Below are 23,819 nucleotides of genomic sequence, written 5' to 3' on the forward strand. Positions count from 1 at the left end.
TATATATATATATATATATATTTATACAGCTATGCTTTTACAACTAAATCTCATTTGTCTATCAATATATGTATATTAAATTTTTATATGTGGAGGTGAGTGGCTTAATGGTTAGGGTGTCAGCATCATGATCGCAAGATTGTGGTTTCGATTCCTGGACTGGGCAACGTGTTGTTTTCTTGAGCAAAACACTTCATTTCACGTTGCTCCAGCCCACTCAGCTGGCAAAAATGAGTAACGCTGCGATGGACTGGCGTCCTGTCCAGCTGGGGAACACACGCCATTGAAACCGGGCCCATGAGCCTGGCTAGGCTTTAAAAGGGTGCAAAAAAAAATTTTTTTTTAATATATTTATGTATTCATAGATATTTAATGTTTTTAATAATTGATACATTTGTATATTTAAAAACTGATATACGTTGATCCACGGCACAATACTTGCATGATAACACTTGTTTACACCTATCACAATATATCAAGACAAGTGTGATACTCAGGGGCAGAAATCTAGATTTTGCAATTCCACTGCCACTGGACACTTTCCATTTGCTACTAATATACTTGTGCTTCTTAGCACTATATATATAAATATCTATGCAAGATACTTTCTCGAGATGAATACCACAGTTTTATGGTTTTCTACAGTATATCCACATTAAGTAAAATATACAGAAATATATATATATATATATATGCGAGTAAAAATAAATACAAAAAAGGTGGGTTTTTTGTATGATTGTGTATGTATGTATATATATATATATATATATATATATATATATATACATCTTAGATTTTTGGGGCCAACCAATTTTGAACAGTCTCAAGTGTAACAGGTCAAAACTGATGATAATTGGAAACTGACTGATGAATAGGCCACAAATGATCTGTCCTGGTTTTTCCTGTCCCTATGTCTTTATTGTCATCCATTATATTCTTATTCCGTTTTTTTTTATTTATATATATAGCGGCGTATGTACACCTTTATACAAACACACACACACATACATACAGGTTTCAGTTTCTGCCTACCAAATCCACAGGCAAGACTTTGGTCAGCCAGGGGCTGTGAAAGACACTTGCCTAAGTTGCCATGCAGTGGTACTGAACTCAAAACCACATAGCTAGGGAGCAAGCTTCTTCTTAACCACACAGCTATACCTGCACCTAAACACACACACACACACACACATCATCATCGTTTAACGTCCGTTTTCCATGCTAGCTTGGGTTGGACGATTTGACTGAGGACTGGTGAAACCAGATGGCTACACCAGGCTCCAATCTGATTTGGCAGAGTTTCTACAGCTGGATGCCCTTCCTAACGCCAACCACTCAGAATATATATATATATATATCAGTATTGTCAAAATGATTGAAGAATCAGCATACTGTCTACTTTCAGTTTCCAAGTACGAAATCCACTCACAAGGTTTTGGTCGGCCTGAAGCTATAATAAACATATATATGTATATATATATATATATATATATATATATATATATATATATATATATATATATATAGTAGCTGACATACCTGGTAATTCCCCGGAAAGGCGGGCTTATCCCTTGGTTCCGTTCTCATAATTGTTTCGCTAGTCCAGTAACAACAATACAAAGTATGTAGCCCTTAAAACGGTTTTTGTGTATTTATTGAGAATACCAAACTGTCTCACAAAGGATCTTGCTTTTTTAGAATTCCCAATAAGTTATGAATACCCAAATTGTGAAGTCAGTTATGTAATAACATGAAATTAATTACCCTATAATAAGAATTCAAATAAAGTAGCCCAGAAAAGGGCTTTAATACGTTCCTAGAGTATATAGAACATAGGAGGAAATACTAATAAGGTATGTATACTCTAAAATCATGAAACGTTACGTAATAACAGGCTAATCAGATATGAGATAATAACAATTCAAAGTAATTAACTGTGAAAAGCTTATTCATGAATATACCAACACAAACACTTGTGTTGGTATATTCATGAATAAGTCACGAACTGAAATAAGTGGATCTATTGTTTAGGAGAATACTATTTACTTGTTTAAGCGTTGTATTGGATAAATTGAGAAAATAACTAAAATAGTTCAAATACTAAGAAATAAGCATACTGAAAATGAATGAGTTATTTCCTTAGGTGGTTATTCCCAGGAGGAAAAGGGTTATTTCCCTCGGAAGCTTAAAAATTTTACTCCCACCCAAATGTTATTCCTCCCGCCATTTACCCAAACATTTTTTCGAAATCAATTTATACTTAAAACCTCCCCAGACACATAAGCAATGTGCGTGTGAAGTTTAAAAAATCGGTTGAGCCGTTTTGGTGCAAAATGAGGACATACCGATGCACACACACACACAGACATTTTCAGTTTTAATATGTAAGATAAGAACAATAAACATGATCAGATTTATTAAAAAATTTATTCACAATTCTTGCAAAAGTGGTCGATAATTTCTCCAAAATCATTGAAAGCATAACAAATAAATAGAAAAGAGCAAAATGTATTTTATTGCTTCTTTATAGAAGAAATACATTAAAAAAAAAATTAGCAAGACCATTTATAACAAAATGAATGGACAGAAACAGTCAAAACTGTATGAAAAGACTACACTGCATGGAGTGCTATTCTAACCAGTGAATAATAGAACAGCAGCAAGAGCAGTTGTCAGTTATATACCAGAGGAAAAACAGGAACAACCATCTGACACTACAGTGAGGAATAAGAGGAGGAGACAGTAGGTACCTATTTCACATACCTCTGGTTCTTTTTAAGTAGAAATACCTATTTGAATAGCTGGTTTCAATCCTGGCATGGCTAAGGTGTTGATTATCTTAATAATGACACTATTCTCATCATCAGGACTGTTTCAACTGGTTTACAGCAAAGGAAATAACACAGTTCAAATGGCGGTGGTGCTGTCATTTCACTACAAGAGAAAATAGAAGAAACTTCAAATAAGTATCATCTAATCATCTATGAAAGTTAACATATGTCAACACAATCTAAAAACAAACACCTTCATTGCACACCACATGTTCTAGCATAAACAATAGTTCCTGCTCAAATCAAAAAGAAATATCTTTTTGATTGGCTGTTATGAAAGACAAATTCAATTTTTTTTTAAAATTTGTAAATCACCATAAGACTAAAAATTCAACTATAAGATACAGCTCCCATATAATTGCCATCTGAATAAAAAAAAATGTGTGAATAATCTAACAAAATGAATAATGTGAATCTAATAGATGACAGACAAATATTCTTAATTTATATTTGCAACACCATTTGTTAGTTTAAAAAATGGTACTGAGTAAAAATGATGATAAGGAATAAAAAATATATACATTAAGTTGCAAATTTTATTAATGAACACAAAAAATATGTGGTCAAGTAATATCTGAAGGAAATATTTTGTCAATTTTCAGAGCAATGAAAAACAAAAATGGTTTCAGGAAATACAGAAAACAAATCTATACCAACAGAAAATTTAAGAATATTTTCTATTGATTGAAAATGAAAAGAAAAATAAATGGTTTGGAAAATAATAATAATAATAATAAAAAAAAACTATTAGATTTGTTGTTCTGTTTTTATTTAACTCTATGATTTTAATTAGATACAAAACATGATATACTTAAAACAAAATATGATGATAATGAAACAATACTTGTCATTCAAATTTTTGCAAGAAACCTTTCATCTAATATTTTTTTTTTTTATTATAATACAAGGAAAGTTTGTTTTCTTTATTATTTAGAGTCACTGAAAAAATAAATGACAAAAAAGTTTATATTTTACCCAAATAAGCTAAGTTAAAATTAGCCAACAATATTCTTTGGTTTATCCGAGTGAGGAAATTTTCAGTTAGCAAGGAGGAATCAGAATTTTATCAGTTTAGCATTTGAAACTAATACTTTTTTTTTTTAAGAGGCAGCTGTATGCTTGTTGTTTACTAATAAAAATGTAGTAATAATAAATGTATTAAACTTATTTAAAAAAAGTACTTCTCAAAAAATCTTGCCATATAATGTAAGGCAATAATTTAAATGCATTTCTTTTTTCAAAAAAAAAAAAAAAATTTGTAAAGATATTTCAATAATAAATCAGTGCGCAAAATTTTCAGTCAAGGATACAGATTGAATTACGCTAAAAGTGATGGTACAGGGAAGGTGTCTGTATGTGCTGTCACCACCCCCCAGCAGTCAGTCAGTCAATGTCTTTAAACGCTTGGCCAGAGAAAGCTGCACTAACCTCTGTATGCTCATCAAATCCATACATGCAGTACTCACTCCCACGATCAGCAAACATTGAGTAGAAAGCTGGTAACAAGAGAATACCTTTAATACAAACCATCTAAAAGACATGATGGCCAGTGATGAACAACTAGTAATTCAGCTTTCATATAGGGAACATTTCAACTATCTACATTTAAATAGTTATACTAAAACTTAGAAACAATGAAAGTGTGAAGAATATCATAGTTGAAGTCAACACATGCAAATAACCTATTGAAACTGAAGTTGTTGAACCAAGAAATACTATAAAAATGCCCTACTGTTAAAAAGATTAAAAAAAAAAAAATGACCAATAAATAAATAAATAAAATGGAAATAAATAATTTTATTTTGATAGATTATTACAAAATAGCAATTCTGACCAATTCTGAACCCAATTAAGTGGACTTTTGTAATATAATTTTGAAAAGTAAATTAAATAATCAATGGGGAAAGCAAAAAAAAAATGAAACTTTCAAAAGGTTGGTTTATGCTAATAAGGAAAGCAACATTCTAATTTATAAAAAAACTTTGTGTGTGTGTGTGTGTGTGTGTGTGTAAAATTTCAGGTATATTTTGTATAACTACATTCAAATAGCTTTTGTGGTGATATAAATATACATAACTAATTTCAGTATTAATATCCTTCACTTTATCACCAGTCTGGCCAGTCAATAACTGAATAAAATTTACATTATGAAATCATCAGTAGAAAAAGAATAGCTAAATACTAGAGCTAAATAGATATACAGTAAAATAGAAATTAGCACTAGTAATAAGCATATGCCCGTTTAAAAGAAAGGGATCAAGAAATAATTAATCAAACCTGTTAAAACTAAAATATCTAGAAAAATTGAAATTGGCAACATGTCTTTTTCATACATTAAAAAAAAAAAAAGCCATGCAAATTCTTCAAAACTGCAAAAAAAAATTCAATCAAACAATGACCTCTAATATTCAAATTTAATCTGAAAGTTTCAATATGAAAAAAAGTTTGTAATACCAATATTATTATGCCAATAGAGTAATCAACTCAAAACTCTATTTTGGCAGAAAAATATGACGAGATTGTGACTGCAACATCGAAATCTTGGTTTGAGAAAATTCAAAAATGGGAACAAGGGGCATCAATGGAATATGACGGACTACAGAAGTGGTGAGTGAAAACTCCTCATTAGGATTGCTTATCTTCAGTGTGACAGAGCAGAATAAATGTAGCCATACCTCAAATAAAACTGTTCTCTGCCTGCTGCCAATACACTCCAAACTTGTACTCATACCAATAGATGAAAATGAACAAAGACAACAGCTGTTAGCAAGCAATCTACATTGCAATAAGTTTTGAGCCATTTGTGGTTGAAAATCAGAAAATGCTGTAAAAAGAAGTTGATATCAGCAGATTGATGAGTATCGAGTTGATATAGTTAATGCATTTGTGGCTGGCATAGCCTGAGTGAAACCAGCATAATACTTTCAGGAACAAACAGGGAATGATGCACTAATTTAAAACGAAATATTATTGTAATCCTCAAACTAGTCTCAGCTTTCAATCTTGCATTGGTTTTACCATGCTGGCATAGTTAAGTGACAAACTAAAGCACAGTATGAAAATGACATACTTTTCCAATTACAAAATATCAGTTAAGCAAGAAAAGTACACTGAAAAGCCTATCCACAAAATTCAAGGCTTTGTCACATAAGTCAAATGCTTGGTGCCCATGTTTTATAAATGGAGCGTTTTACTATAAATTATGTGAAAAAATTATTACTGAATAATCAAGTGAATAATTACATGAAATATTTAATAAATTTTGAAAATATATCTTTAAAATATAATTAGAATTTCTCTCAAAATATTAGCATCTTCATATAGTTCTATATTTATTTTCTCATGTTAGCACAAGTACTTTTCAACTAGGTAGTGTACCTACCCAAAAAAGGTAGGAATAGAACCTGGTATTAATCAGGCAACTGCTGCAAGTTGTTATATTTCTGTCCAAGAGCTATACACAATGGCTCAAGATCTGATGGTTCATAAAGTGAGTTCTTCAAAGCTTTAACCACCAGCCACTGTAATAACAAATCATTCTGTATCTTCTCCTGTAAATTGCTTTCGTAATTTGTTAAAAGAATTTTAACAATACAATTTCATGTCAGAAACAATTCTTACACAGAAATAATTTATGAGACTACATAACTTCTTGTAGTATGCTTCAATCTAAAGTGTTTAGTTATATCCATTTCAACTGATATACTAATCGAAGCTAATATTTTATTTGAATATATTTTGAAATTTAAAAAGTAAGTAGATAAACCAAAGGAAATGATTCTTTTGTTTCAACTCCAAAAATCTCAGGCTACCTATTTTTAAATACTGTTACATTTGCAAGTTTGTTCCCTTTTAATTCTAAATGCAGAAGGCCATCAACTCAGGATACACTATCAGAATCCTGGCTTTTCACTTACCTTTAGATCTGAAAGAGAAAGTGTAAATCCCCAATGTGGAAGCATTAACATATATTTCAGATTCATCTTTTTTTATATTTCTTCTGCTAATGAGAACACAGAATAAGGCAATTTAGAGTGTGTTGCTGGTATATGAACGCAAACATACACACACACTCTTGGCTAAAACATCTATCACAACCTAAATCATACATTCAACATAACATGGAAATGAATTTTATTTCTCCAAGTAAATATATACAAATCTGCACAAAACAGAATTCAGCAGGGAAGATAGTATAAATGAAGCCGCTTACATATCAATTATCTAAGACCAAAGAAATACCTGTATAGAGAGGCAAGCATCACTGGTGTCGAGGAAGCATTGAGGCACCGTGGTCTCATGTAACAGATTGGTAGTCAAAGCAATGCTCTCAACATTGGCGACCGAGCAATTCAAACATGGTGCTGACAAAGATTGATAGAACTGCATAAATAGAAATCTGTCTGTATCAGAAAAGAAACTGGTCAGACTATAGGCATGTGCTTATAATAAAACCACTGGAATGATGATGGTGTCTGTGCAGGAAAATAAAATATTAAGGCCCCATTCAAACATAACATTAAACCCGGAATATACCAGTTAGGATTTTTTTTTCATGTTGATTGATGCAGTGGTTAAAAACTTTGTTAAATGTTTAAAAAGAAGAAAAAAAAAATGAAGTGACTAAGTTTTACTTGTTTATAAAATCAAATTTCGATGTAGGTTTTTGTAATTTTTTTTTTTTTTTTGCTGCAGAGTTATTTTGATGGAGCAGTAAATAACTATTATACAAGAAAGTTGATAAAATCTAATAGTTTTGGGGGTTTTTTTTTTAGTCTGTGCTTAAAGTGTTTATTAGAATAAAATATATTGCTCTTTTCAAGTACACATTTTTATGTTTCAGAGACATTTTCAAACTAGAGGTTATTTTTTAAAATTATTTGGAAGTAAACATAAAAGAGTTAATTTAATCTGATTTTGTAGTCAATTTTGAATATCAAAACATTGGCTAGTTTATATTTCATACCTATACTCAATGTTATGTGTAAAGGAAAGAAAGAAATTGTTTCTTTAAATTACACAACATTCATGTATTCATTTTAGACATCAAATGATATTAAAATGAAATATATAAAATGTCAATGCTATATTGAGTAATTAGAGAAATTGAGATTGAAAGACTAAAAATGAATTAAGGAACTCAATCTGGCTAATTTTTGAAGAAATAAGGGCTTTCCCCATACTCCTCAAATGAGTCAAGCTTCAGCTAAGTTAAAATAGAATTATTGTAATTCTACCAGTTTTCAAATCAAGTAAAATTGAATGTTAATATTTTCTGTGATTATTTTTCTAAAAACTACAAAATTCCTATTCCAGAAAATGAAAAAGAACTGTAACACAATTATCCCTTTTGATGACATCACTATTAAGAATTATCTTAATTCGATACCAGTATTATTATGGACAATATCAAAGCATTCTTCATTCACACACATTATCATTAACAAAAATTACAAGCAGCAACAGATTAAGATATGTTTACCAGTTCTTCAATTATCAGCCAATTCATTATCGACCTTGAACACAGATCCATGAATGGGACTATAATGGCAGGAAGAAAATCTATTAAATATACTAAAGGATGAATACAGGTTTAAGGGGTGGGGGAGCACAGGGAACAGTAGGTGCTGATGACATTTACCAAGTATATTGTTTAGAAGTGCCATGACAGTCTGTTTTACTTTACAGACCAACATATTTGAGTGGCTGCCGTCTATTAGCTTGGTGTCTCTTGCTCAACTCCAATGGACGAACAAATAGACAGACGGACGGATGCATGCCAGTAGAGGTCACCACTTACCTCTGAATGAGCTGAAAGCAAGATCAGGTAAACCATTAGACAGTCACTTACCAGCATAGGTTGATCAGAAGCAGGCTAGATCAATCATTCATTTAGTGTCACCTTCAGAATGTGTGCCAGTTTCTTCATTACTATCATCAATATCAGCACGGCTGTCTGATGGAATTTCACCATCTTCATATTTATCATAGTGCATCATCTCCATATGCTGGGTGTTGTCATCGTTGTACATTAACTGCTTATCTGGATTTAAAATAAAATTGGAATACCTAAGTTCTAAAGATATAGATTATATGATCTAAGAATTGCAATATTTTGTGATATTTCCTGGTCAAGTTTTCAATGTTTCTCTCCCATATATACAAATTATGTACAATTTTGTGCTTTAAATAGATTTTATACAATAAATGAATCACAGAAAATTATGAAACCAAAATTTACAAAAATGTAAAATGCAAGACATCCAAAATGCTGCAAACGTAAAGAGTAATTTTTTTTTGTTTTTATTTCAGCAGATATCGACATACTCGATGTCATTATATAGTACCAAAGCATAAACATCACACATCATGAATAAGAGGTTTTGAATTTCATAATTCATGTTCAACACAATTGAAAACATTATACTTCATACAAATGCTAGACTTAACACACTTTCTTGATGGTTACATGATTAATTACATATAGGGATAAGATTTCATTAAAGATTGTCTTGCATGACAGAGCCATAAAACATTTCAGTCCCACTATATTATCAGTACTTAACCTATCAGGCTTAGCTCACTTTTGTCTTTTAGTTGCCAAAACAATCTGAAACTAGACCACTAGTATAAACTGTATGCATTTGGCCAGGGACCAATACATTGTTTACTTCAATGAGCATTTGATTACTAAGGAACTGCTACCAAGCCAAGCTCAGTATGGAGTTGGATTACTGGAAAATAGATGAAGGTGTCAAAAGGATGTTGACATGTGTAGCCAACTATACAAAGACAGGGGATTTTCATAATGGATGACAGTGGCTTCACAGAGCAACATTCCTAGAGATCATACATTCATATATAATCAATGTCATGAACACAATTACCAACAGTTATCACTAGTTATCAAATACCATGAAACAATAAGATCCTTAGTTTGTAGGGACCAATTTCACAACTACATAGAAAAAAATAAAATAAGCATAATTGAAACGCATGAACAATTTGACTTGTCAAGCAAGTTTACATAACACTGGTATATCACTCACATGTTTTGGATAACTACATTCAACAGAGTACCACCCACTTTTTGAATAATCTCAACTCTTCTTAATAACACCTCCACCTGAACGCATACATTTCTCCAGCTACCTCTATAATATCTCATCCTTCTTGCCTTTAACCCTCCAACGCAGAGTATAGGCCACTTATAATTGAATTCCATGTCGCATAATTTTTCGCTTCTGTACTTATACTCTGCCATGAATATCCCCCTTTCTCTAGTTCCTTTTGTGTTGATCTACGCCACGAGTTCTTAGGCCTACCCATCTTTCTATATCCATCCGGATTCCACTGTAAAGCACTTTTCGCTGCATTTGGTGTGTCCTTTCTAAGTGTGCTACCAATCCACTTCCACTTTTTCTTAAATATTTGCTCTCTAATCGGAGCTTGATTCGTTCTTTGCCATAGCTCCATATTGCTTATGTGTTCGGGTCATCTGATTTTAAGTATACTATACTTAAACTAATTATTTCTCAATACTTCCTTTTTAATACTGTTTCAATTTGGGTAAGACTTCATTGGAACAATGTTAATTACAGCAAAAATAATAAGCATTCAAAAGAAAACAGTGCAGTAATGAGGTGGCAGTGCTAGCTCTCTAAATTCTTAGAGATTTATAGGACCTTAGTATTTTAATATGCCTTCAAGAGCACATTTTTATTTCATGATATATATTGTACATAAGGATTTACAACATAGTTAAACTCTAATGCAAAGCAACTTATTTCAAATCTTAATTTATTGCTCCAAAATGTAAGTTCTAAAGCTATATGTTATTAATCTTGTGTGCAGTAGTAAATCTTATACATATAGTATACAAGCATGAAGATTTATGCATTCATATCATACACCTGCTTCAGGTCAGCCAGACAGATTCCATTCCACTCCACATTATAAACTGGAGAATATTCGTGTACATTCTGCCAACTAATAAACATGCAATTACAGCACTCTTGCAGCTTATAACAGTAAATTGTATCTCCATTTAGTACTCGTATATATAATTGGGTAAACTAAGAATTGTCTTTAGCAGGGATACAGCTCAGCACAAATTAATCCTCTTCAGCCAATAAGCTGGCATCCCACCAATTTGGTCAGCTATAAACCACAAAATAGCTCAATAAATAAAAATGACAAAATTAATAGTTAGCCGCACTGAGGCAGAATTATAAAAGTGTTTTATCTGATGATCAAAATTATAACTTACCATTTTCTAAATATAAAATTTTCCTGTCACAATTATTGCCTGGTCGCTGCTTCGAATCATTACTATTTGAGTACTGCCTGGTTTCTTGGCTGAATGACCGATAACTTGAATCCTGACTACCAGAGCGATGTTTAAGTTCATGACTCCTTGAATGATATTTACTTAGTTCATAGCTAGGTGAGCCATTTTTAGAATCAGGACTCCGTGATCTATATTTAGGTTCTTTACTACCTGATCTATGTTTAAATTCTCTACTCCGAGACCTTCTATGATGATTTGATTGACGAGAGGAATGACTTCTAGAACTAGAATGACTCCGTGAACGATGCCGACGAGCAATTTTATGTTTTTCTCTACTACTTGATCTTTGACATCGATGACCATGGCTTCTAGAACGTCTCTTCCTAAAAATACAAGAGAAAATAAATTAATGAATTTTTGAGGTTTGATTTTCTAAACCAAACTAATCCAGAAAATACAACATACTTTGGCATTTTTTTCAAGGTAACAGCAAAGTATTTCAAATTTGGACAATGTATTATAAGGTTTTAGAATTTGATGACATTCATACTGCAAAGAACCCAAATGTGAAGTGAAAGTTGAATCTATTTCCAGCTTGATGGAGTAAAGGAAACAATAATGCCCTTGACTAGAGAAAGATTTGGTTTTTTTTCGTTTTTCATTTTGTGGTCTTAAATGTGTTAAATTAATAGCCAGTGTGTCCACGTGTATGGATACATACAAACATAAAACAAAATATCATTCTCATATCTTCCATTCTTAGCTGCCTTCATCATCATCATCATCATCATTTAACGTTAGTTTTCCATGCTGGCATGGGTTGGACGGTTTGACTGGGGACAGGCAAGCCAGGAGGCTGCACCAGGCTCCAATCAAGTCTGGCAAGGTTTCTACAACCAGATGCCCTTCTTTAACGCCAACCACTCCGAGAGTGTAGTGGGTACTTTTTACGTGCCACCGGCACAGGATCCAGTCAGGTGGCACTGGCATCAGCCACGCTCGGATGGTGCTTTTTACGTGCTACCAGCACAGGAGCCAGTCAGGGAGGAGTGGCTGGCATTGACCGAGTTCAGATGGTGCTTTTTACATACCACCAGCATGGGAAGCCAGTCAGGCAGCACTGGCATCGACCCATGCATGAATGGTGCTTATTGTGTGCCATCAGCATGCTTCCTCATGTTATTTTTCAAGTTCAAATTGGTATCATTTTCATTTCTAATAGGATCTACATCAATGCTACAAATGTATATTTAACAGACATCATACTTCTTTTTAATACTCTGTTAGAATTTTTTTTTTTTTTTGGTTGCTAATGAACAAAAGTTTCCTAAACTTCTCATTAACACCATTTCTGCAATTTTCAATCCACTGGTCCAAAGTTGATACAAACTGTGATTAAATTTAACACCTAACTATATATAGGTTGAAAAGAACAATAGAGAGAAATAGCATTAATCAATAGAGGATGACACTGAAAGAGGCCAATGAAGTTATAACAATGACTATAACTCAGAACTAAGCTCAAACTTCATTTTATTTGGGAAAACACCATGATAATTATTATTAATGCTATGATGCTAAAAATATGCAGTGCTAGCGTGGCAGAAATGATTGAGGAGATGTTAAAAGACTTTCAAAGAAAGATTAATCAAGATGATTCTACTGTAGTTACTACAGATTACTCTATCATTATTTATGATTAGGAATAGTAAAATATAAATCTCTCTGAGAGATTTAGAAATGCAATATTTCTAATTTTGTAGATCAGTGACTTTATTTCACTTGAAATTCTATAAGTTTTCAAATGCAAATAAGCACCGACAGCTAGCAAGACAAGCTACTCCAGACTGATGAAGAGCAATAACTCTGAAACTAGTCTCTGGATGCTGGCTTTGCTGGGTGGAGGTGCTTATCTCCCCAGTTTGAAAACTTAAGAACACCTGTTATGTAGCCAACTGGAAACAATGTTTCCTAGGGCTAAATAGCAGTAGCATTCATCCCTTTCCTGGGACTGCCACATTAAGTTGGCAACAAATCATCACTTTATCATGCTGCTACTGTATAAGTCGCTCTGAGAGATTTAGAAATGCAATATTTCTAATAAGACATTTCAGTTTAGTGGAAAACTTTTTCTATCAGAGCATATCTATTACCAATATTTATTACAGTCCTACATTCTTTATCTTGTGGTCTGTCTTGTTGACACTTTATAAATTTGGATGTTAACTTGGTTTCATGAGCTTTCATTCCTTTGTTAGCTAGATGGAATTGTTCTAGCTGTTGAAGTTGCCTTTCTGTGGGCCAGTGACCAAGCTAAGATATTTGCAGACTACCATAAACTGTCTTTGAATGATGCCCATTCAGTGTCGATTTGTTTAGCTGCCAGAAGAGCAAAGCACATTTGGAGTTTAAACTTCAGGACTTGATTCTTTAAAAAAACGAGACACATAAGCATTTGAGTAGAGCCTCACAGAAGTTAACTTATAAATGTACATGAAGTTTTGCTTGCACTAGCAGCCCTCATCAGCAAAGCATAGTATGTAAAGCCACAAAGTACTAACAAACCTCTGCAAATGTAGTCAGGTGTGAGGTATCAGGTGATAAAACTGTGGAATGTGTTTTGATTACCACAAGCCAACTGGAAAGTGTAAAATAGATAAAGCGTTCAAGATTTTTACATCAAGTACCTAATGCAATATGTCAACAAATTTAAATTTTAAGAGTAATCTGGTTCTATGTTAACAAATAAACATTTTTAGACTAGAGTAGCTTACAAGCATATCTTAGGAACATGCCTAGACATCAATTTTTGAAGAAAATTTGCATATGAATTTCTAGTCAAAGGATATTCCCACCAACATTATGTTGGGAGCTTAAAGTAACATCTCCATCTGCATTAACCCCTGCAATTAATACAAACTGGTCTACTTTTCCATCTGGCAAATACCAGTAATTGCCTGCTAGAATGCTAGGGCTATAACAGCTTGAATGCCAAAACTTAATGAAGAAATCAGTTTCAAAAGGATTTGGAATTGACTGGATACTGGCATCAGAGATGTAAGGCTCAGTACAGTATATATTATACAACCTTTACTGAAATGGGTAGAAAATCATCTTTGCCAAAAATAGTCAAACCCGACAGTCAGTAATTCTGTAGAAAACTGTTTCAACATTTGCATTAAAACTGCTTAGAAAAATTGTCAGTTTTGTGTCCTTTGAAATTATGCTCTAGTATAGTAGGAGATGGCTATACTAGAGCAAAATGCACACTCTTTTAAAAAAATCTAACACTTAAAAACTTAATTTGAATATATTTGATAATTTGTTATGAATGTTTAATGAAAAATTGGTGTGAGCTGATGGTGGAGAGGATCTCAATTGTAGAAGTAGACCAAAGTAAACATAGATACATGTAATGAAGATAAACATAAATAAATGTAACTGAAACAAATGATCCAAAGCCATGGATAGATGTGATACAGACAAACCAGTGAAACCCATAACAGTGTAAAAACAGACTCTCAAATGACAACGAGAAAACTTCAAGTCATAAAAACAAAACTACCTTTCTCTGCTTCTACTCCTCCTGGTTCGACTACGGCTACGCCGCCGTCGTTTTTCTCGTTCTCTTTGCCTCTCCCTTTCTTTCTCCCTTTCCTTTTCTTTCCTACGTTTCTCTTCTCGTTCTTTCTCTTTTTCCCGCTCTCTTTCTTTTTCACGTTCTTCTTTCTCTCTGACAAGTCTAGCTTCTCTTTCTTCTGCAGATTGTAACTTTCTCTAATATAATATACAAATAGTATAATTAATAGAAATAACCAAATACAAAATATTTGATTCTCCAAAGATTATTTATTACTACATTTAAACTTTTCTAAATTATCATTACATTGACGGGTATAGAGCACAGGTTAAATTATATAAATTGAGAGGACAATCAGAGGTAAGTTTAAACTTTTAACTGTTGCTTTTTTTAAATAGGTGCAGTATTCAATCATTAACCTCTGTCTGTTAGAAAAATAAGTAGCACGAAAGGAAAAGTTTTATTTTTCTCAAACAATAGACAAGTGGCTTCATTATTCATTGAAACAAATTCAACTGCATTTTGCTCTAACAAAAACAGTGCATGATCGGAAAACAGTTTTTTGCTCTTGTTAATTTTTAACTTGTTGTTATTGCTGCTTGCTTAGCCAACAAAATCAATAACTCACTTTTCATGCTTCAGTTTGCAACAAATGCCAATGGGAAAGGTTTTTACAAATGAATGAGAGAGAAACAATGTCTCCTCACAAACACATTAGATTTCAACAAATAATTGCTTCTCATTAACATTGTTCCAATTCAATATAGGAAAATCATGAGAGCATGCATAGCAAAACACTGATCATGGTAATACTTTTTAAATATGAAACTGTCAAATATCCTGAATAGTTATCTATTGGTTACTACTTAAACTACTTATATGAGCAAAGAATGGTCTGTCATTTAGATACCAGTATTAAAAAGTATTTTCCAAAATATTTCAAGCTTGAAATTTTGCTCTATATCAAAGTGTTAAAAATATAAAAATCAAAGATAAATACATTGAAGAGTTCTTCACATATGTAATAAAAATGATTTTACAAAAACTACAAATGTTCTGATGCCACAAACCTGCTTTCTTTCTTCAACATATGTTCTGATTCTTGCATAACCAGAATGTTGTTTTCCCATGATATGTTCATCAATACGCTGCTGAATATCTCCAACAACAAGGAGTGCGCCACATACATTACACACTTCCATGGTTTTTTCACTTTCTGGTGTTTGACTGTTTTGCCGGGTTTGCTGAAATGAAAAGATGATTTCAATAAATTATACAAACTAATGCACATCCAGTAGATGTCTTATAATAAAAAAAATTTTTTTAATTACCACACACATTTCAAACTAATGCAAAATTGATGAGAATTGCAGTGACATTTTCAGAATATTAATAATTTCAAATTATTTATTTTAAATATTATTTTCCACACAGGAGAGAAACGGCATGTTATGTCATTAGTCCCTTTTAATCTTTTAGCATTCAGATTACTTTGTCAAATCTTATGCTTGCTTATTCACATTGTTTTAAATTAATCATGTATTATCTCATAAGTTTGAGATTTTGATGATATGATTGTCAATTTTAAGGAATAACATTGTAGGAAAGATGTGAGAAGCTGGATCTGGATAAGTTTGAAGATAAAACAGGTAGAATATGTTGGCTAGATAGAGCCAGTTTGAATGCCAAAGGGTTAAAATAATAGTAGCCCTAATTCTTCCTCTCCTAGTATTTTTAACATTTTTGCTTTTTATATTTACCTCATAGAATAGACAGGTCCATAGATTTACTAATTTATTTAATTGTTTGAATAACTTTCATGTAGAGCTTCCATCAATCAAGCTTGATCATACATCTGCATGTGTATCAACAAGCTTTTCAAGGAAGACAAGCAGTTGCCCATGCAGGCCAAGTATCCCCTCTTTACACCAGTGTTTATCCGAGGAAAAGACCACAGAGTCAGGTCGATAAAGCTTGATATTGTTGTCAAAACACAGAGTCAGGACAGATACTGTGAGGCATAGGTATCATACCAGGCCTTCTAACAATTTCACTAATCCATAGCCCAGGATTGGTATTTTCTTTTTAACTACACAGAAAGGATGAAAGATAAAGCCTCCACAGGATTTGAACTCAGAATGTAAAGAGTTGAAACAAACACTGAGGCATTGTATCCAACACTCTAAACTGCCATTTCACCAATCATAGGTAGATATACTCCAACCTAATGGTAGCTGCTTAACTCCACATATATGGTTTCACATCCATTTTCTGCTAAGACAAATAAGTATAATTTAGAGTAATGTATCTGGTTAAAAATGCAACAATGCTAAAAGCTAATATTCATTTACTCACCATAAGAATTCATACAATATCAAATAGTTATTGCAAATTAAAATTGCTAAATTTTTTTGCAGCCCCCATATCATTAATTTTTGAAAGTGGTCAATTTTCTTTTCTGTAAACTAAATGGTCAGTTTCTTTTATTAGACTGAATTATAAAAGATAAACGTAATTGATGAGTTACATTTTTTGTTATTATGTTTTGTTATCCTACATATGCCAAAGCACTCATTCTTGCTTTATAAAATGCCAACTATCTTGTACTTTTCTGAAATTTGACATTGTAGATTAAAAAATGTCTCCATAATTCAGTGCTTGGTTCTGGATTTAGAGGTTTTAAGTAAAGGAGAGACAAGTATTTCCTAAATAGAATGCCAGTGGCATTTCCGCCAAGACAGAATATTCTAGTAAAAGCAATAAAACACCTGCCTGCAACATATATAAACTCTTAGCTATTCCATTTGTAAAAGGACATACAAAACATCATAAAAATGAGCAAAAAGTTAAGATACAATTGTTTGGTATTTTAACAGAAAATCTTTCAAAAATATAAATTTCTTAATCAGAATAAGACTATTTTCAGCTTACATTTTCTAAAACTTTCCTCTCCTCCCTTAGTAAATCACATAATTTCATAACACCTTGAGCTTCTTCAACTTTTCCTTCACAACCCAAATTTTCTGCCTGAGAAAATAAAAAAAACAAATGCAATAAAATAAATCCAATCTAACTTGAAGAGGTAATTAAGAATAGATATGAGTGATCCATTCATATCGGTGCAAAGGAAATATTCAAATGTTTGATAACAATGCAGACTAGTTTGACACTGACACAAATCAGACATACAGACAAATAGAAATTTATGAAGAGAGAGAGAGAGAGTCATGTAATATACTGCTATATAAACAAAATCTATTACTTGTTTTTCATATATATAAGCCATAATTTTTTATTTATTTATTTATTTCTGAAATATGTTAGGCTTAATTGAAAGACTACAAACAGTTCGTAGGAACAATTTTTCTGTGCATGTAGTTTAAAACAAATTAAGATAATATTGATTTCAAATTTTGGCATAAGGCCAGTAATTTCGGGGGAGGGAGGAAGTTGATTACTATCAACCCCAAAAGGATGAAAGGCAAAATTGGCCTCAGTGGAATTTGAACTCAAAATGTAGTGACAGATGAAAAGCTGCTAAGCATTTTGCCCAGTGTACTAACAGTTCTGCCAATTCACTGCTTTAAAAATTAAGATAATATTGAGCAGTTATTTGGCATCAAGGCGATGTAATCAATTGAATGTGACATGAACAAATTTAATACTAATCTTCTCAACAAGCCACTACCTTAATTTCATTAACTGGATTGTAAAAATTTAAGGTTAATAAAGTTCTAAATCACTGAATGAAGATACTTCAATATTAAGCTTTCTCAAACTATTCTTGGTTCTTCAAGCAAAAAAAAAAAAGTTTTCAATCTAAATATGAATACTATTTAAAACTATTGTTGGTTCTTTCAAGTTTCAAATGAAATTAAGCTAGATAACTCAACTTCTATAGATAGACAACATTCAGTTGGAAACTATAGGATATTTTTATAAAAGTTATGGCAAACATTAAATTATACAGATGTTCTCATCAACTGACTAAGATGTTTATCATGCTGTTTCTAGCTTAGAGTAATCAATGTAGTTACAAGTATTATTTATACAAACTATTTTATTGAAAAGAATACCTACACTTACAAAGCAACCAATTTAATCAGACACCAGTCAATGTAACTTTTGGGCCATGAGAAAAGCAAACGTACAATGGTATGTACTGAATACTTTATAGTTGTTTTTATTTACAGCACACCAAATTTGTACATCAGGCTAGAATAATCTTCAAAAGATTGTTCAAATGATATAATCTATTTTTTTCTACGATACTCAAGATGAACTCACCAAATGCTAATTCTTCCTTGATAGTGTAATTAGTACATACCTGTTGAACTAAATCATTAATCCGTTCAGTTAACATGGCAACTTTTTCTTCTTTCAGAGCAGCAGCATTGCTTGAAGGCTGGAGATAAACAAATAGTTCAGATAAAAGTTTTTTTCAAAACAGCCATGTAAGTTAACATTCATTACCAATACTGCCCAAGACCATTCTTTGTCCTACCTATGCTACCAATCCACAGAAGCTGCCTGTATTTTTCTGGTCAATTAAATCTAAATTTATATCAGTGATAATACAAGATTTCACTAGGTAAAGATTTTGTAATACTGTTACAATTTGTCCTCTGAAATTTTGGTCATTTTTCTCCACACCCATTTTTTAAAATCATTTCTGTAATACTCTCTACCCTTTTTAATATGGATACCAGCTTCAAATTTAGGAGCAGTAACTCGAAATTTGAAGTGTTTTTGAAAGAACAAATGCAGCAGCATGTGAAAAATACAACCATAATCAAGTGGATGATTATATATCAATTTCTGAGAGTGGAAACAACTCAAACAACAAGAGTGAAAACAACAATAAATTGATAACAGAAGCAGAATGAAGTGAAACGTTTTAAAATATTTCTTTCCCATTCTAATTAGTGTTCCTGTTTATTGATAAAAAAAAATACTGATTACTTCTTTTAACAATGTAAGTGTCCCAGACAATCAACATGGAGACCATAAATAAAGAGTAAAAAAGAACAAATAAAGTCCCAGATACTTAGATGAAATTCAGACATTTTTGTCATAAATATTAATAAATGGATAAAAGAAATTAGGCCAATGGGCTACCAATTTGCAGCTCTGATGAATCTTACTTGTAGCTACTCACACATGTATTTCAAAACCAAGTCAACATTTTCATATATGTGACTAATAGTACACTATTTGGGAAAGGAAACTATGGCTTGTTGTTCAAAATACGACCCCTAATGGACACTTTACAAGACACTTCAGTTCTATTAAAAGCCTTGAAAATCATGATAAAGGTTGTTCACAGGTGAAAGACGGTAAGGTATAAAAGCTAGATATGTTTCTAACAAAATATGGCATGAAGGTTTGGAAGACTTATGAACAGATGTTGGGTACTGCTGTAGGTTTTATTTTTGAGAAAAAAAAAATTTAAAAAAAAATGTGCAAGTCAGCATGGCCTGAAATATGGTGTGGTACGGAAATCATCACTTCCATACTATAAACAACACCAAATATTTTTTTGACTAGTATTTCTCTTTGGTCAAGTATGTAAAGGCCTTAGAAGTTGTAATAACATATACAGATGTCATAAGGATGCAAATAAATAAAGAGGGTGTTGATGAATATATAAAAAATAAAAATTAAAACAAAGTAGGGAAATAATCCAACAGCAAAAAGGAAATTTGCTAGTGAGTGTAGAAACAAGAGTCACAATAAATTTCTGTCCATATATGTTCAACCACTTAAAGATATAAGTGGCACACCATTTCTAAAATTCCATCAAAGCAGTTCAATTGAGGCAATATAGATTGATTAAACTGAACTATGAGCTTTTACGAGGTAGACCTGGTGGCAGCAACACTTGCTGTGATATACAGTAAATATGAGTACTGACAAAATTTTTTTTTAAATTTTGTTAATAACCAAATCACAAAGAGTACGAAAGCAATGTACTCAGCTGCAGAATTGAGCTGAGGACAAGCTTTTCCTCAAAAAAAAAAAATCTACAGAGAAATATCCTTTTAAATTTGACTAACTTCATAATAGTTGCAAGATAGCATACTGAGAATGCAAATAGCAGAAATGGAAAGCAACCCAATGGGTGGTCAATTGAAATAACTTTCCAATGAGCATTCTGGAATACTTTATTTTCTCATTTGCCTTATTTTTGACTTTTTAATTTACCCAGAAACGGGGTGGCAAATTCTGCTTCATTAGTGATAATCTACTTTTGTGTACCTCAATTATATGCACTCAAGTGCAAATAAAAATACAAGAAGGTACAATATTCCCTGACGTCCTTTATTGCAACTTTATTAATCCCAAAAGAATATTGGCTACTAACTCATTTTATATGGTAATATTTAAACAAAAATTTTAATAATTTTAGATTTCACTGAATTTACCTGTAATTAAAGTAGTTTTGAGACAAAAATTCCATCATAGACTTATGTAAGAATCTTTTGCTATGTTGTGTTCCAAACATCACCTTAATACATCAATAAACAAAAAAGTTGTTGTTTTATGAAAATAGCCTAAATTCACAATTATTTTACAATTTAACAGAAAGAGTATTTCTAGTTAGAAATATATTATAATGAATAGGTTAAGAAATCTTTTCTTAATATTTTCCTTCCTATATAATTTTTTTTATTACATTGTAAGCATAGGCTGGACAGTTCTGTTATGATTTATATAGAATACATGTTCTTGAATTAGTAAAACAGCAAAGTGAATGCAACTATAAGTCCTTCCTAAAAAATACAGGAAACTTGAGAAATCTTCAGTTTGAATTGTTACAGGTGGACAAGAAACACCAATGAGAAAGCATTGACTATGTTTAATATGGAATCTGGTATGAATGATAAGAGAAGTTAGTTCATGAAGTTAGCCCTAGGTCAGCCCTGATTGATCTAACCTATGATCAAAAGGTAGTGAAGACATCCATTTTACTTTTTTTTTTCCAACCAAGTGTACCCTGGACTATTTTATCCAGTGTCTCTTTTTATTTCCTCTTGTAATGATTCCTTTAGCCACTTTGTTCTAAAAAAGGAATTTCAAGATATTTGCTAATAAACACTGCGTCATCATTATTATCATTTAACATCCATTTTCCATGCTGGCATCAGCTGGATGGTTTGACTGGAGCTCATAAGGCCAGAGGTTGCACCAGGCTCCAATGTCTGTTCTGGCAAGGTTTCTGCCCTTCCTAATGCCAGCCACTCTATAGCGTATATTTTTTATATGTAGCACCAACACCAGTCCTTTTAACACGGTACCTTATTTTCAGCAATACAAATACTATGAAAATAATTTTGTTTATGTCAAAATTTGTAATTGCTTAATACAAAATTCAAACAAGAAATACTTAGTGAAATTAACAAAAAAACTAACTTAAAATATGAAAACATACAACAAATGAGGAATCAAAATCTTCATGAAAAATACTAAACTACTAAAACTTTATTTCTTATAACTATCAGGAACACCAGCCATGTAGCATGTTTACAAATAATCTATAAACATGTTTACCAGGCATATGCTCTAACCAGAAATTCATGTGCCAATGAGGAAGCCTCTACTTAGACACATGACCAGCTAGAAATAGTGGTCAAATCTCCCTCAAGCACACCTACCATCTTTAAAAAGAGAAAGGCACATTAGATGGTGTAATCCTAGATACACTGCATCTGAAAATAAGGTGAATTGGTTATGGTTGGAACACCTTTGACCACAGATCTCCTTGTGGAGTGGGGTGGTGCAAAATAACAGCTTATATTTGTTCTTCAGTTTTGAATAATTTTTACCAATTTCTATCCCTTATTACCTAAACAACAGCATTTTTCAACAAATTTGATACATCTGGAACTCAAAACATTAATATTTCTTAATACTATAACACATCACATTTTACTGGAAAATCTTAAATATTTAAAATGACTAGACTATATAATACATTTTTTAGATCTAACAAATGGTTTTAATGTTTATAAAACAAACGTTTTTACAAATAGTATACTGCCTTTTTTGTAAGAAAAATGCACTGTACTAAAAGAGGTGTATAAACAAATTTGAAAAACAATTTACACTGTACTAAAAGAGGTGTATAAACAAATTTGAATTACTTACTGTTCCCTGGGTACTATTCAAGGCTAAGCGCTGATGGCCTCTTCGAATCCTTCTTTCAACATCAGAAATCAAAGTTTGAAGGAAACGCATAAATTCTTCCTCATATCCCATTTTTTCAAACCGACCACTTTTTGTATACCTTAAAATGATAAATAAGTAAATATAAATCCACTGCCAAAAACAACACTGATAATAATGACTTCAAATTTTGGCACAAGGCCAGCAACTTTGAGGAAGTGGGTTATCAACCCAGAAAGGATAAAAGGCAGAGTTGATCTTAGCAGAATTTGAACTCAGAAAGCCAAGACAGATGAAAAGCTGCTAAGACATTTTACCAATGTACTAACAATTCTTCATGCTTACTGTCTTGAAGCAAGCTGATGATGATAATAATAATAATAGAATAAACACATATTTTTTGGTATAACTTTTGCAATTGATTTTTCTCCCTAATGAGAGTAATGAATTAGATTGTTTCGTAAATTCAAACTTGAGTAGTACATAATCTCTCTCTCTCTATGTATATATATATATAAACATAATTAAGGGATCAGCAAACATTTGCTTCACCACATACCGAAGTTCAGAAATAGCAGCTAAAAAAGCTGAGACTCACAAAGGCAAAAACCTGCTTTCAGGTTGTGCCGATGCATGAATGTTCACTCGTTCATGCAAGCACAGTTTTGTTAGCATAGTCGAATTTACTACTAGAATATCATACCGATGAAGGAAATTGAGTATTATCGCTCATAATCCAGAAACGCGTCTATGATTAACTTCGAATGGTTAGTTTTCATTTGCTTTTTCTTCTTGTTTTTGCCTTTGTGAGTTACAAGTAATGCTATCTGTTGGAGTCTCAGCTTTTTTAGCTGTTATTTCTGAACTTCGGTATGTAGTGAAGCAAATGTTTGCTGATCCCGTAATTATGTTTATAAATGTATAAGAACTTTAAAATAAGTTCTCCACCGAT

The 23,819-nt window shown here is 32.1% G+C and overlaps 1 protein-coding gene across 3 annotated transcripts in view; it reads right to left on the bottom strand.

The window, feature by feature from the left end:
- Positions 1-2,492: 2,492 nt before the first annotated feature.
- Positions 2,493-23,819, bottom strand: part of LOC106874954 (luc7-like protein 3) — a 31,241-nt gene continuing 9,914 nt past the window's right edge. The window contains exons 4-11 of one of the 3 annotated variants that reach the window (XR_008264216.1): positions 22,850-22,988; positions 19,029-19,106; positions 17,633-17,728; positions 15,772-15,945; positions 14,687-14,898; positions 11,101-11,504; positions 4,260-8,874; positions 2,493-2,934 (exon numbers count right to left, since the gene is read on the bottom strand). Coding sequence is in view for 2 of the 3 variants with exons in the window: in XM_052968233.1 (XP_052824193.1) it covers positions 8,720-8,874; positions 11,101-11,504; positions 14,687-14,898; positions 15,772-15,945; positions 17,633-17,728; positions 19,029-19,106; positions 22,850-22,988 (1,258 nt within the window). In the remaining variant the exon portion in view is untranslated. Of the gene's footprint in view, positions 8,875-11,100; positions 11,505-14,686; positions 14,899-15,771; positions 15,946-17,632; positions 17,729-19,028; positions 19,107-22,849; positions 22,989-23,819 lie in introns of all 3 variants that reach the window. The other 2 variants (XM_052968233.1, XM_052968232.1) reach the window with 2 other exon arrangements.

Source organism: Octopus bimaculoides, chromosome 5 (genome assembly GCF_001194135.2).
Source record: "Octopus bimaculoides isolate UCB-OBI-ISO-001 chromosome 5, ASM119413v2, whole genome shotgun sequence".
Taxonomy (NCBI): Eukaryota; Metazoa; Mollusca; class Cephalopoda; order Octopoda; family Octopodidae; genus Octopus; species Octopus bimaculoides.